Source organism: Mytilus californianus, unplaced genomic scaffold (assembly GCF_021869535.1).
Source record: "Mytilus californianus isolate M0D057914Y unplaced genomic scaffold, xbMytCali1.0.p SCAF_2, whole genome shotgun sequence".
NCBI lineage: Eukaryota > Metazoa > Mollusca > Bivalvia > Mytilida > Mytilidae > Mytilus > Mytilus californianus.
This window is the reverse complement of record NW_026262668.1, coordinates 101289266-101302676: the sequence shown is the minus strand read 5'-3', so window position 1 is coordinate 101302676 and position 13411 is coordinate 101289266. Positions and strand designations below refer to the sequence as shown.

At 32.3% G+C, this 13411-nt stretch overlaps 1 protein-coding gene and 1 long non-coding RNA gene across 7 annotated transcripts in view; one reads left to right on the top strand and one right to left on the bottom strand.

Moving 5' to 3' along the window:
• Positions 1–13411, top strand: part of LOC127730584 (ras-associated and pleckstrin homology domains-containing protein 1-like) — a 99338-nt gene that overhangs the window by 23876 nt on the left and 62051 nt on the right. For 2 of the 5 annotated variants that reach the window (XM_052239040.1, XM_052239036.1), the window contains exons 1-2: positions 5798–5933; positions 8748–8871. In XM_052239040.1, coding sequence (XP_052095000.1) covers positions 5917–5933; positions 8748–8871 — 141 coding nt within the window. In that variant the 5' untranslated portion in view covers positions 5798–5916. Of the gene's footprint in view, positions 1–4525; positions 4775–5797; positions 5934–8747; positions 8872–13411 lie in introns of those variants that run through there. The other 3 variants (XM_052239038.1, XM_052239037.1, XM_052239039.1) reach the window with 2 other exon arrangements.
• On the bottom strand, positions 9790–11631 carry LOC127730597 (uncharacterized). 2 transcript variants are annotated; one of them, XR_007995189.1, is made up of 3 exons: positions 11565–11631; positions 11200–11272; positions 9790–9966 (listed from the first exon to the last, which is right to left on the bottom strand). It is a non-coding gene; the product is annotated as an uncharacterized LOC127730597 (long non-coding RNA). The 2 variants fall into 2 exon arrangements; XR_007995190.1 differs by lacking the exon at positions 11565–11631 and adding an exon at positions 11491–11557.

Genomic DNA, 13411 nt, shown 5'->3' with positions numbered 1-13411 from the left:
ACCACTGAACAGAATGGAACCAAATTTGTCTGAAAAGTGTCTTACTGGAACCCTTCCAAGTTATTCTGGAAGTGAAATACCAGTAGAAAAAATAAAATTCAGTAATGTACGGTTAATGGGGAACTTACTAAGTGATGTTACTTTGGTCCTGATGCAAAGATGAATATGGGTACAACCTTGAAGTTTAATACTCTCTTCAACTATGAAGGGGTATCTTTGTCATGTGATGATTTTAGAATCCTTGGAGCTTCTAGTTTAAAGTTTATATAAATTAATTTGGAAAAATTAAGTTGATATTAATGTTATTATTTAAATTATATGATTGAATTGGTATATATGGATACGTAAATGATTATTTGGCAGCAATTCAGAGAAGACTTTGACAGAAGCAAAGAATAAGAGGACATATTTTATGATCTGTCATTTATTCAGCTAAATATATATATCCTTACATTCTAGAGAAATGTTTCTACAACTATTGTATATTAATAAAAGTAGTAGTAATTTATCTTGTAGTTGGCAAACAATAGATGACAAGAATGTAATATGCTGCTTCCTTGATAACAAGTATACTAGGTGAACAGGTTGTTTACAAAACTTCTGGTCTCACCAAGATGTTGTCAGACTGACTACAGTGTTACATTTGTTTGCTCTTATCCTTATTGTTGAGCCTGCGACTTTTGTCGCAAAAAGCTCAACATAGGGATAGTGATCTGTGGCAGCGGAGGCGTTAACTAACTACTTAAAAGCTTTATATTTTAGAAGGTGGAAGACCTGGATGCTTCATACTTTGTATATAGATGCCTTATGTTATGATGTTTGTGTTGGTTATATGTCCTTTGTCCTTGATCTCATTTTCATGGTTCAGTGACTACTGGCAAAAAAAAGTGAAGGTTTTTGTAATGTTAATTTCTCTCTTATTATGAGTAATAGGATAACTATATTTGGTATGTGCGTACCTTGCAAGGTCCTCATGCCTGTTAGACAGTTTTCATCTGACCTCAAGCTCATTTCATCTATCAGTGAACAAGGTTAAGTTTTCATGGTCAAGTCCATATATCAGATACTATAAGCAATAGGTCTACTGTATTTGGCGTATGGAATGATTGTAATGAGTACATGTCCAACTGGCAGGTGTCATCTGAGGACCTCATTTTCATGGTTAAGTGGTTGAGTTAAGTTTTGTGTTTTGGTCTTTTTTTCTAATACTACAGCAATAGGTCAACTATATTTGGTGTAGGGAAAAAATTTACGATGTACATGTTAGTGTGGCAGGTTTTATTTGACCTTGACCTCATTTTTATGGTTCATTGCTCAGTGTTAAGTTTTTGTGTTTTGGTCTGTTTTTCTTAATCTATAAGCAATAGGTCAACTATATTTGGTGTATGGAATGATTGTAAGGTGTATTTGTTTGTCTGGCAGGTATCATCTGACCTTGATCTCATATTCATGGTTCATTGGTCAATGTTAAGTTTTCATGGTTAAGTTTGTTTCTTAGATACTATAAGCAATAGGTCAACTATATTTAATGTATATATTGATTGTAAGGTGTGTATATGTCTCTCTGGCATGGTTCATCTGACCTTGACCTTATTTTCATTGTTCATTGGTCAATGTTAAGTGTTCCTGGTTAAGTATGTTTCTTAGAAACTATAAGCAATAGGTCAACTATATTTGGTGTATGGGATGATTGTAAGATGTATATGTATTTCTGGTTTGGTTTATCTGACCTTGACCTCATTTTCTTGGATCATGTTAAGTTTATGTGATACTTTTAGTAAAGCTTTATATTTAGGACTATCAACATAAAATCAATGGTCAGTGAAGCAGGCGAGACATTTCAGTGTGTGCACTCTTGTTTTTTTCTTTTGCAAACTAAAATTCAAATCAAAACAAATAAAAGCATAACATTGAATTCAGGATTAGAATATAAAATGTTATTTTAGTTAGCCTCAATAAAATTGAGTGTGACATTTGGAGATTGTTACCTTTGGTGTAGATGTCTGTGTGGGCATAAAAAAAGTATAGCAAAAATACAGAACTCCAAGGTAAATTCAAAAAGAGAAAGTCCATAAAAACTGACAAAATCAAACATCGGAACAAGCGAAAAACAACTTTTATTCCTGACTTGGTACAGGCATTTTCTGAAGAAAATGTTGGCTTAAACCTGGTTTTATAGCTACCTAAACCTCCCACTTGTATGACTGTTGTTTATAGTTCTGTTTTATTGACAAAATTTGGTTGAGCAACATTTCCGTTTTATTAGGTTTTCATTTTTGTCGAGCCTGCAACTTTTGTCGCAAAAGCGAGACATAGCGATCCTAAATTCCGTCGGCATTTTGGCAGCGTCCACAAATATTCACTCTGTGGTTAAAGTTTTTCAAATTTTAATTACTTTCTTAAACTATCCTGCAGTTCAACCAAACTTAGACAGAAGCTTGTTTATGATCATAAGATAGTATCCAGAAGTAAATTTTGTAAAAATAAAAATCCTGTTTATCCGTATTTTACTCATACATGGACTTAAGTTTTTCTGCCAGTTAACATTACATTCACTCTGTGGTTAAAGTTTTTCAAATTTTAATAACTTTCTTAAACTATCCTAGATTTGTACCAAACTTGGACAGAAGCTTGTTTATAATCATAAGATAGTATCCAGAAGAAAATTTTGTAAAAAAAAAATCCTGTTTATCCGTATTTTACTCATATATGGACTTAGTTTTTCTGCCAGTTAACATAACATTCACTCTGTGGTTCAAGTTTTTCAAATTTTAATAACTTTCTTAAACTATCCTGGATTTGTACCACACTTGGACAGAAGCTTGTTTGTGATCATAAGATAGTATTCAAAAGTAAATTTTGTTAAAAAAAAAATCCTGTTTATCCGTATTTACTTATAAATGGACTTAGTTTTTCTGCCAGTTAACATTACGTTCACTCTGTGGTTAAAGCTTTCAAAATTTTAATAACTTTCTTAAACTATCCTAGATTTGTACCAAACTTGGACAGAAGCTTGTTTATGATCAAAAGCTAGTATCTAGAAGGAAATTTTGTAAAAATTTATTTCCTGTTTTTCCGTATATTACTTATAAATGGACTTAGTTTTATTTCAGTTAACATTACGTACAGTCTGCAGTTAAAATTTTTAAAACATTTATTAGATTCATAAACCTTCTTGGATTTTTACCAAACTTGAACAGAACTTCTTACAATCAAAAGATTATATCTAGAGGAAAATTTTTAATAATTTTTTCCCCATATTTGTTGAGCCTGCAACTAACAGCAAAAGTAGGCGAGACACTGAGTTCCTCGGAACCTTTACGAATTTTATTCTTCATTAACATGTATTAAGTTTCTTTTTTAAAGACCTATTTAGATACTGTTAGACCTACAGTAATATAAGGATGCATTTGATATAGTTTGATAACCTCCCAGTTTCTTATTATAAAAATTATCTGGGGTTTTGGGAAGTTTAAATCATGTATGTATAGATAGTTGTGTTATATACATCCTTCCTGTATCTATACTTCAATTGAAAGCTCAAGATCCAATGCTTAAAGTCCATCAGTCTATTACAAGTTATTTGATGAAGAATTTTAGGCTGTCTGAGTGCCAGAAGATTGGAATTTATATTAAAATGTTCTTTTTATTAACACCTGTTAACTTCTGACGTATTTTAGTATATTGCAATTTATCTGTAAGGTGCAGAAAAGATATTTATTTCCTCTCGAGGTTATATGAACATGTATATTTCAGTTATTAATGATAAAGTTCAGGAGATGGGGTCATCACATACAGAAAGTTTTTGCCTCTTATAATTGCTATCCGTTGGCTTAAGAGGGCTTTTAAATTGTAATAAGGACTTGCATATTATGTGATCTTTTGATTTCATCACTCAAAAATGTATTGTTTTTGTTTAATCCTGAAGTTTTGGGTACAAGTACCTGTAGACACCTGAAGAAGGTGTTAATGACCTTCCAGGAGGTCTAATATACACCCCCTATAGACAGTAGTGGTGATATAGTTTTCTATATAAAACTATTAGAAGCATATAAAGTAGTGTTTTCTTAACCCCAGACATAAACATATCTTTAAGCAGCTGAGTGGTGTCTATGGTAAAGTTGTAATTTGGTATAATTTGGAATCCTATGTGTCAAACATGATGGATGGTTACAGTTGTTGATAAATAGCCTGTCAAATGTATAGCATACATATGTAAAGATAAAGTTAAAAACACTAACAATTCAGTTTGTTTCATTTGGTTTCCATCTGCAATCTTTTTATTTATTTAGAAAATTGCTAGATTTTTCTCGAATGTAAATGCAGTAGAATAAAATTATTCTTTAAATTGGAACCCGGTATGAAATTTCTACAGTGAATTCAACTTAGGCAAATTAAGATGAAAGAATGCTTTTGCTTTTCTTTGATGCAGAAAAATGAATTTAATTAGGATGAACTGTCCTGTTGATGTACATAATCAAATGTTTAGTGGTGACAGAGTTACCTCCCATAGTAGACAGATGTTGTAAAAACAAGAACCAAGTAGGATTTAATTAGAAGCAGATGACAAAGTATGCAATGACAGACACAGCAGTCAGTCAGCTTGACCTTAAGTTACCTTGAACTTGTGTATTCCTACATGTGTACATGTGTGGATGTAGTCAATGGGAGTCTGAATACTTTATTGTAAATTTAATTGATCACTGTAGGTTGCTGTAGGAGAAAATCCATAATGTTCTAATCAGGGAATTATATATATATTGCACATAATAAGGTAAGACATTAACATAGAAATTGATTCTTAATCAATTACAAAATATTAAAATTGTCCTCCTACACCTGTTTAAATTAGGAAACATTGTGACATGCAGTGTTGGTTGGAGAATAATTTCCATAAATAAATCTCATTTGTTGAGGTAAAAAGTATGAAATTGGAGTTAATTGATGTAAATGGTATTTGATTCTTTGCATACAGATGGTGTCAATAAAGATTTAAAAGGACTGCTACTTGATGATGGAAATAGTGAATTGTGAATATTTCTTCTGTATAGGATTATAAATTATACCACAGGTTTGTGCAATATAAATACAGAATTTACAGGACATTTTAGAATGAAAAAATGGAATAAATGTGATGAGATTAATTATTTCCCACCCTGATCAGGACATAATTTCCTTTTAAGCTGAATCTTTCAGTTAAAGGGGAATTTTATATTTTATTCACTATTTGTAATGTATATTCAAGCAGTTTGAATGGAAAAAGTGACTGCCGTGATATATGTCTGATAGACACAAATCTGCTGAACACATGTTTTATATTTATACATCATATTACTACATTTTTAAATCTGTTAAAATTACAGGAGTTTAATTCAAGTTTTTGTTTTGGCTGCATGCATTAAGTCAATACAGACAGACAATATCATGATTTTATTGGACTTCTTGCATAATGTTTTTACAAGAAAATCTATAATTCTCTGCATATAAGTTGGGACAGTACTAAACTTATAAAAGGTAGGAATGTTTATATTATCTTAATTGGTTGGTGATTTTTTTTGAAGATAGTGGAAATGACCAAAAAAAAATAATATAGGAGACTGCTGTGCTAAATATATCTGCTATAAACAGTGGAAGTTTTATGCAGCAGTCATTGTGATGAGACATTCTGGTTCCTGTCTAAATGCTATTCATTATGAATTAAAGAAATCATAGTTTGTCTGCCTAATATTTATGATATTTTTATGACAAGCTACCTGTTTGTGTCTACATGTAAAATTAACATATACTCAGGAAGTCAGGTTTTGCCATCTCTTATGAACTTGATGGAAAACAGGAAATAAATAGGGAACTTAATGGACGATTGTATCATTCTATATTATAATAAAGATGGATCTATGATTTAATCTTACTATATACATGGATCTATTTACAATGTAAGTCAGGAAAAAGTACTTTTTATAGACAATAACACAAAAACAATGTGTTAAATATAAGCAAAGATTAGCCAATTTATAGACACAACATTTCATGGCTTGAACATTTAAGTAGTTATAGAGTGCAATAAACTATCTATGTATGTCTTTTTGTCAACAATGTTTTAAAATATCATCTTTTAAAGATATGAAATTCATCAGATTTGCCAAGATTTTTATCATGTTTATGAGAGTTGATTTGTTCTTTTCAGAAAAGAATAAGTTAACTTGAAAAAACATCATGTTTGATTTGACATGACATAAAATATCAAAGCACCAAGGCGCAGAAGCAAATATTGGTTATGTCTACACAGAAATACTTGTGTAATGTGTGTAATATTTGTATAATTCATTAACCATATGTTTATCATGTAACCTAAGGTATGATTAATTTATTTTACTCAAGAGAATTCTCAAACTAGAGTTCTGGAATAATCTTGCTTTGCCTTCTTTTCCTGTTCAATTAGAAAGTATTTATTGAATAGAGACTTTTTTGTAAAGTAGATATAGAAAGTAAACTGATAGTATCAGGAGTATAGGATATGTATATTAGGACTTTCCAGTTGGCTATCAGTACAAGGATGTAGTTTGGAACATAAGCACTTCAAACCTGGTGTTGTTTATCATTACATGTTGTATCCTGTCAGTTTGTTTACAAAATACATGTACTTGTCTATCAGTCAATGAAAGGTTCCCACCAAATCTTTAAAATATATAAAGAAATGATTTAAATAAGTAGCACCTGTCTGGAAGTTGTTTTAAAGATAGCACAGGAAATTGTGAAATATTACTTTTATTGAGCTCCTATTATGATACAACACAGAGAGGGGTTCTCACAGGGAAACTGTGGATGTGAGGTTAATCCTTTTCATAATTTAAGTAGAACAAATAGGTTTTCAAGTATAAATAATCTGAAAGAAGCTCTGAAGTCATACAAATTTTATTTCCGGAAGTACAAAACACTCAAGATTGGTACTAGTATAAATTTGTGTATAAAGGTGCTTACTTGACCTGTAAAATAGGACTAATGTGGTGTGGATTACTATCATTGTCTTAATTCATAACTTGTGACCAAAAATAAGTTGTCTTATATCCTTAGACTTACATGAACTAAATTAGTGGACTAGTCGGTAGGAATATTCAGAGAGTAGTACACAATGACTCATCCTATTTTAGGTCAAAGAGAGATAATTCTAACATAAGCCATTATTTTTCATTCTAGGTTATGATGATAAACCCTAATTAACACCATATGTTGTAATAGATTTTGTAATGAAGACAAATTAAAGTTGTGCCACTTTATGAGGTGCTTCTTATGATTACATAGGTGTAATTATTTTTTTAGATAAATTGTCTTGTGGGAAATTCTGTTACTTTAAATACTGAATATAAACATGAGCATGCATGATGACCATTTGTCCTAGGAGTTCATATCACAAGCATGCACGCACTGTTGAATCAAAAGTTTTCTGTAAGCTGTGCAATTTTTTGCCACCTGACTTTGAACTTATTCTCTGGAATTTACAAATGAGACAAACATTGACAAAGATAGTTGAGTATTTTTTAAATAGTTGAAAGAAAATTTCTTTCTTTTAGTGAGAATTCATTATTATTGGTGGGATATCAATTTTAGTGAACCACAAATTTAAATGTTCTACTAAGTACACAGTTTTATAGGCTTGTATGCAATCCATGAAAATTGATGCTCACAAAAATAAATGAATCCACAGTATTCTATTTTGGCAAGAAAAAAGCCACCACAGCCATGACAGCCACTAGAGACGTATGATACTTTTCTGATTGTCGAATACAACTGAAACAACTCACATTTAATATCTCAAATAGGTTCCTTGTGTGTAACTTATCAAGTACTATTCATTAGGAGCCTAATGACACATAGGTTCCTTTGGTAAAAAGAATGATGTTACTTTGGAACTGATCTGACAACTTAAGTACAGCTGTTGTTGTGAGCTTTTTTTTTACATAATTCTTAAGGAAATGTCTGGGTTGATTTATGGATTGATTAATGATTGCTTAACATTTTGTCAATGCAAAAAGGCTGTCACTTGATGAGAAAAAATGTTTTGGAGAATTGCCACTAGTTTAAATGGAATCAGGATCATGGCTTAATAGTTTCTTGTTGAGAACTTTTGGAGTCTTGATAAGCCAAGATATAGCCACAGGGATGGAGATAGTTAATGAATTGACTCCTATGCAGTATAAAACTGATTTTAACTAGAAACTTTCTTACAAGGTTCTTTTAAAATGTTAATACATTGTACTAGTCAATATATTCCAATTGAACATAGATATGCAAGTTCTTTCTGAGGAAGACATTTCTTGGGAAATATTGCTTCTAATCTAAGGAGAAATTTTTCTGTGTTGTTCTAAAAAATAAAAGGGTGGATAATTTAACACTAAAAAAATAGTGCCACTTTAACGATAAAAACTCGTGTGAGCCTCTAGTTTATAATACTCTTAAAGAAACTATATGTTAGTTTGAGTTTTAGTTGAGTTTTTCAGTAATTTTATTATCCTTTGAATTAGCTGGCTGAATATTGACATGATTGAGCATTTATCAAAACAATCAGAAATGAGGAAAATTTCTGGACATTTTTATATGGAGATCTCAGTAGAATGCAAAACTGTGAAATTTGTATTACTTACACCTACAAAATTCATAAAAATATCCTACAAACAAGTTTGAATTCACAATAATCAAAATATGTTTCTACATTAATTTCTGAGCTAATACAGAGCTTGTATTTGTTGTAGAATGGAAGATGAGGATTATTGCTACCGACCAGAAAGTGAAGTAGAAGCTGATAGTGACCATGAAGATCAAGATGCTGAAAATGAACTGGGACAGTGGTTAGGACAATTGGAAACTCTGAAAATGGTAAGTCTCAGAAACTTGTTTGCACCTCCAAACACTTTCAAATATGCAATGCAAGTTTTCTTATAACTTTGAAATGAATTTTTAAAAAGAAATTTTATGTAGATTGCAAATTGAAGATATATTCTCTGTGGAGTATTTTTAGTTGTTGTTGTGATTTAGCTGTTATTTTCTTTCCCTTTATTGTTTGAAGTAAGTTCGAAATGATTGTTGAAATCAATTATGGTTCAACTGTTGAGAGAAAAAGTATGTTAGATTTTATTACCTGCTTAAGTATTTACAATTGGAAACTAGAGTTGATTATTGACAGTCTGTAAAATATGGATGATAAACACAAGTAGTTAAATAGGACTATGGTATGGGGAAAACCTAACACTGAACAGTCTGTAAAATATGGATGGAAAACACAAGTAGTTAAATGGGACTATGGTACAAAGAAAACCTAACACTGAACAGTCTGTAAAATATGGATGGTAAACACAAGTAGTTAAATGGGACTATAGTTAGGGAAAACCTTAACACTGAACAGTCTGTAAAATATGGATGGTAAACACTAGTAGTTAAATGGGACTATGGTACGGGGAAAACCTAACACTGAACAGTCTGTAAAATATGGATGGTAAACACAAGTAGTTAAATGGGACTATGGTACGGGGAAAACCTAACACTGAACAGTCTGTAAAATATGGATGGAAAACACTAGTAGTTAAATGGGACTATGGTAAGGGAAAACCTAACACTGAACAGTCTGTAAAATATGGATGGTAAACACTAGTAGTTAAATGGGACTATGGTACGGGGAAAACCTAACACTGAACAGTCTGTAAAATATGGATGGTAAACACAAGTAGTTAAATGGGACTATGGTACGGGAAAAAACCTAACACTGAACAGTCTGTAAAATATGAATGGTAAACACAAGTAGTTAAATAGGACTATGGTACGGGGAAAACCTAACACTGAACAGTCTGTAAAATATGGATGGTAAACACTAGTAGTTAAATGGGACTATGGTAAGGGAAAACCTAACACTGAACAGTCTCTAAAATATGGATGGTAAACACAAGTAGTTAAATAGGACTATGGTACGGGGAAAACCTTACACTGAACAGTCTGTAAAATATGGATGGTAAACACTAGTAGTTAAATGGGACTATGGTACGGGGAAAACCTAACACTGAACAGTCTGTAAAATATGGATGGTAAACACAAGAAATTAAATGGGACTATAGTAAGGGAAAACCTAACACTGAACAGTCTGTAAAATATGGATGGTAAACACTAGTAGTTAAATAGGACTATGGTACGTGGAAAACCTAACACTGAACAGTCTGTAAAATATGGATGGTAAACACAAGTAGTTAAATGGGACTATAGTTAGGGAAAACCTAACACTGAACAGTCTGTAAAATATTGATGGTAAACACTAGTAGTTAAATGGGACTATGGTACGGGGAAACCTAACACTGAACAGTCTGTAAAATATGGATGGTAAACACAAGTAGTTAAATAGGACTATGGTACGTGGAAAACCTAACACTGAACAGTCTGTAAAATATGGATGGAAAACACTAGTAGTTAAATGGGACTATGGTAAGGGAAAACCTAACACTGAACAGTCTGTAAAATATGGATGGTAAACACAAGTAGTTAAATGGGACTATGGTACGGGGAAAACCTAACACTGAACAGTTTCTAAAATATGGATGGTAAACACAAGTAGTTAAATAGGACTATGGTACGGGGAAAACCTAACACTGAACAGTCTGTAAAATATGGATAGTAAACACAAGTAGTTAAATAGGACTATGGTACGGGGAAAACCTAACACTGAACAGTCTGTAAAATATGGATGGAAAACACTAGTAGTTAAATGGGACTATGGTACGGGGAAAACCTAACACTGAACAGTCTGTAAAATATGGATGGTAAACACAAGAAATTAAATGGGACTATAGTAAGGGAAAACCTAACACTGAACAGTCTGTAAAATATGGATGGTAAACACTAGTAGTTAAATAGGACTATGGTACGTGGAAAACCTAACACTGAACAGTCTGTAAAATATGGATGGTAAACACAAGTAGTTAAATGGGACTATAGTTAGGGAAAACCTAACACTGAACAGTCTGTAAAATATTGATGGTAAACACTAGTAGTTAAATGGGACTATGGTACGGGGAAACCTAACACTGAACAGTCTGTAAAATATGGATGGTAAACACAAGTAGTTAAATAGGACTATGGTACGTGGAAAACCTAACACTGAACAGTCTGTAAAATATGGATGGAAAACACTAGTAGTTAAATGGGACTATGGTAAGGGAAAACCTAACACTGAACAGTCTGTAAAATATGGATGGTAAACACAAGTAGTTAAATGGGACTATGGTACGGGGAAAACCTAACACTGAACAGTTTCTAAAATATGGATGGTAAACACAAGTAGTTAAATAGGACTATGGTACGGGGAAAACCTAACACTGAACAGTCTGTAAAATATGGATAGTAAACACAAGTAGTTAAATAGGACTATGGTACGGGGAAAACCTAACACTGAACAGTCTGTAAAATATGGATGGAAAACACTAGTAGTTAAATGGGACTATGGTAAGGGAAAACCTAACACTGAACAGTCTGTAAAATATGGATGGTAAACACAAGTAGTTAAATGGGACTATGGTACGGGAAAAAACCTAACACTGAACAGTCTGTAAAATATGGATGGTAAACACAAGTAGTTAAATGGGACTATGGTACGGGAAAAAACCTAACACTGAACAGTCTGTAAAATATGAATGGTAAACACAAGTAGTTAAATAGGACTATGGTACGGGGAAAACCTAACACTGAACAGTCTGTAAAATATGGATGGTAAACACTAGTAGTTAAATGGGACTATGGTAAGGGAAAACCTAACACTGAACAGTCTCTAAAATATGGATGGTAAACACAAGTAGTTAAATAGGACTATGGTACGGGGAAAACCTTACACTGAACAGTCTGTAAAATATGGATGGTAAACACTAGTAGTTAAATGGGACTATGGTACGGGGAAAACCTAACACTGAACAGTCTGTAAAATATGGATGGTAAACACAAGTAGTTAAATGGGACTATAGTAAGGGAAAACCTAACACTGATCAGTCTGTAAAATATGGATGGTAAACACTAGTAGTTAAATAGGACTATGGTACGGGGAAAACCTAACACTGAACAGTCTGTAAAATATGGATGGTAAACACAAGTAGTTAAATGGGACTATAGTAAGGGAAAACCTAACACTGAACAGTCTGTAAAATATTGATGGTAAACACTAGTAGTTAAATGGGACTATGGTACGGGGAAACCTAACACTGAACAGTCTGTAAAATATGGATGGTAAACACAAGTAGTTAAATAGGACTATGGTACGTGGAAAACCTAACACTGAACAGTCTGTAAAATATGGATGGTAAACACTAGTAGTTAAATGGGACTATAGTAAGGGAAAACCTAACACTGAACAGTACTCAGTGTTCAGGTCTTGATATTGCATAAACGTACACCAAATGTGTTGAGTCTTAAAGGTTTGAATTTTTAAATTATATTAGAAAAAGTCTCTTTTTAACCGTTTTCCTTCATTATTATGGTGATTATGTATACACATATCAGGTGGGCCTCTTTTTAAGTCGTCTTTTTGTAATGTTTTTGTTACACATAAAATAGATGTGTGTTACTATAAATCTTGATGAATCAGCACTACTTAGAATGAAGAGCTTTGGGATTGAATTAACATATAGCTGATATATTGAGCTTGTAGAATTTATAATATTCTTTGTCTACTGGTAGTAATTGTTGCTTACTTTCAATCTTTTGGGAACTGGAATTTTAAATCTAAAGATTCTTAAGAATAAAGAAATCAGGTTGTCAGAAGTTATATAATAAATTGTAGAAATTGAATTATACCCAGATATAAAGATCAGCAACAGGAATTGGTTCCTTGATGACTCATGCATCGATAAGTTCTATCCAAACAGGATCAAAATTACAGTTTGTATTGGTAGAATAATTTGCTGGGCAACTCATTTTGCAAATCATTATGCCACATTGATCTATTTATATTGTATGTTTGAAGTACTGGTAATATCAGTTATATTAATATGAACTATGACAACAAATGCTTAATATTGATAGCATGTAAAAATAAGTGTTGTATGCTATATTACAGAGTTTAAATTGGAGGCAATGTGATAATTATCAACAAATTATTGTCCATAAGTAACCAAAAAAAAGAGAGTACTAGTTATGAAGTAAAAGCACTGAACTGGTTCACAAAAAAACATTTAGTTGGAACTCTTTCTGCAGCCCTCTGCTTAAGTTCTGATGTGTAGGATCCCAAGGGCTCACAAATACATTTAGTTCTTTCTGCAGCCCTCTGCTTAAGTTCTGATGTGTAGGATCCCCAAGGGCTCACAACAACATTTAGTTCTTTCTGCAGCCCTCTGCTTAAGTTCTGATGTGTAGGATCCCCAAGGGCTACCAACAAAATTTAGTTCTTTCT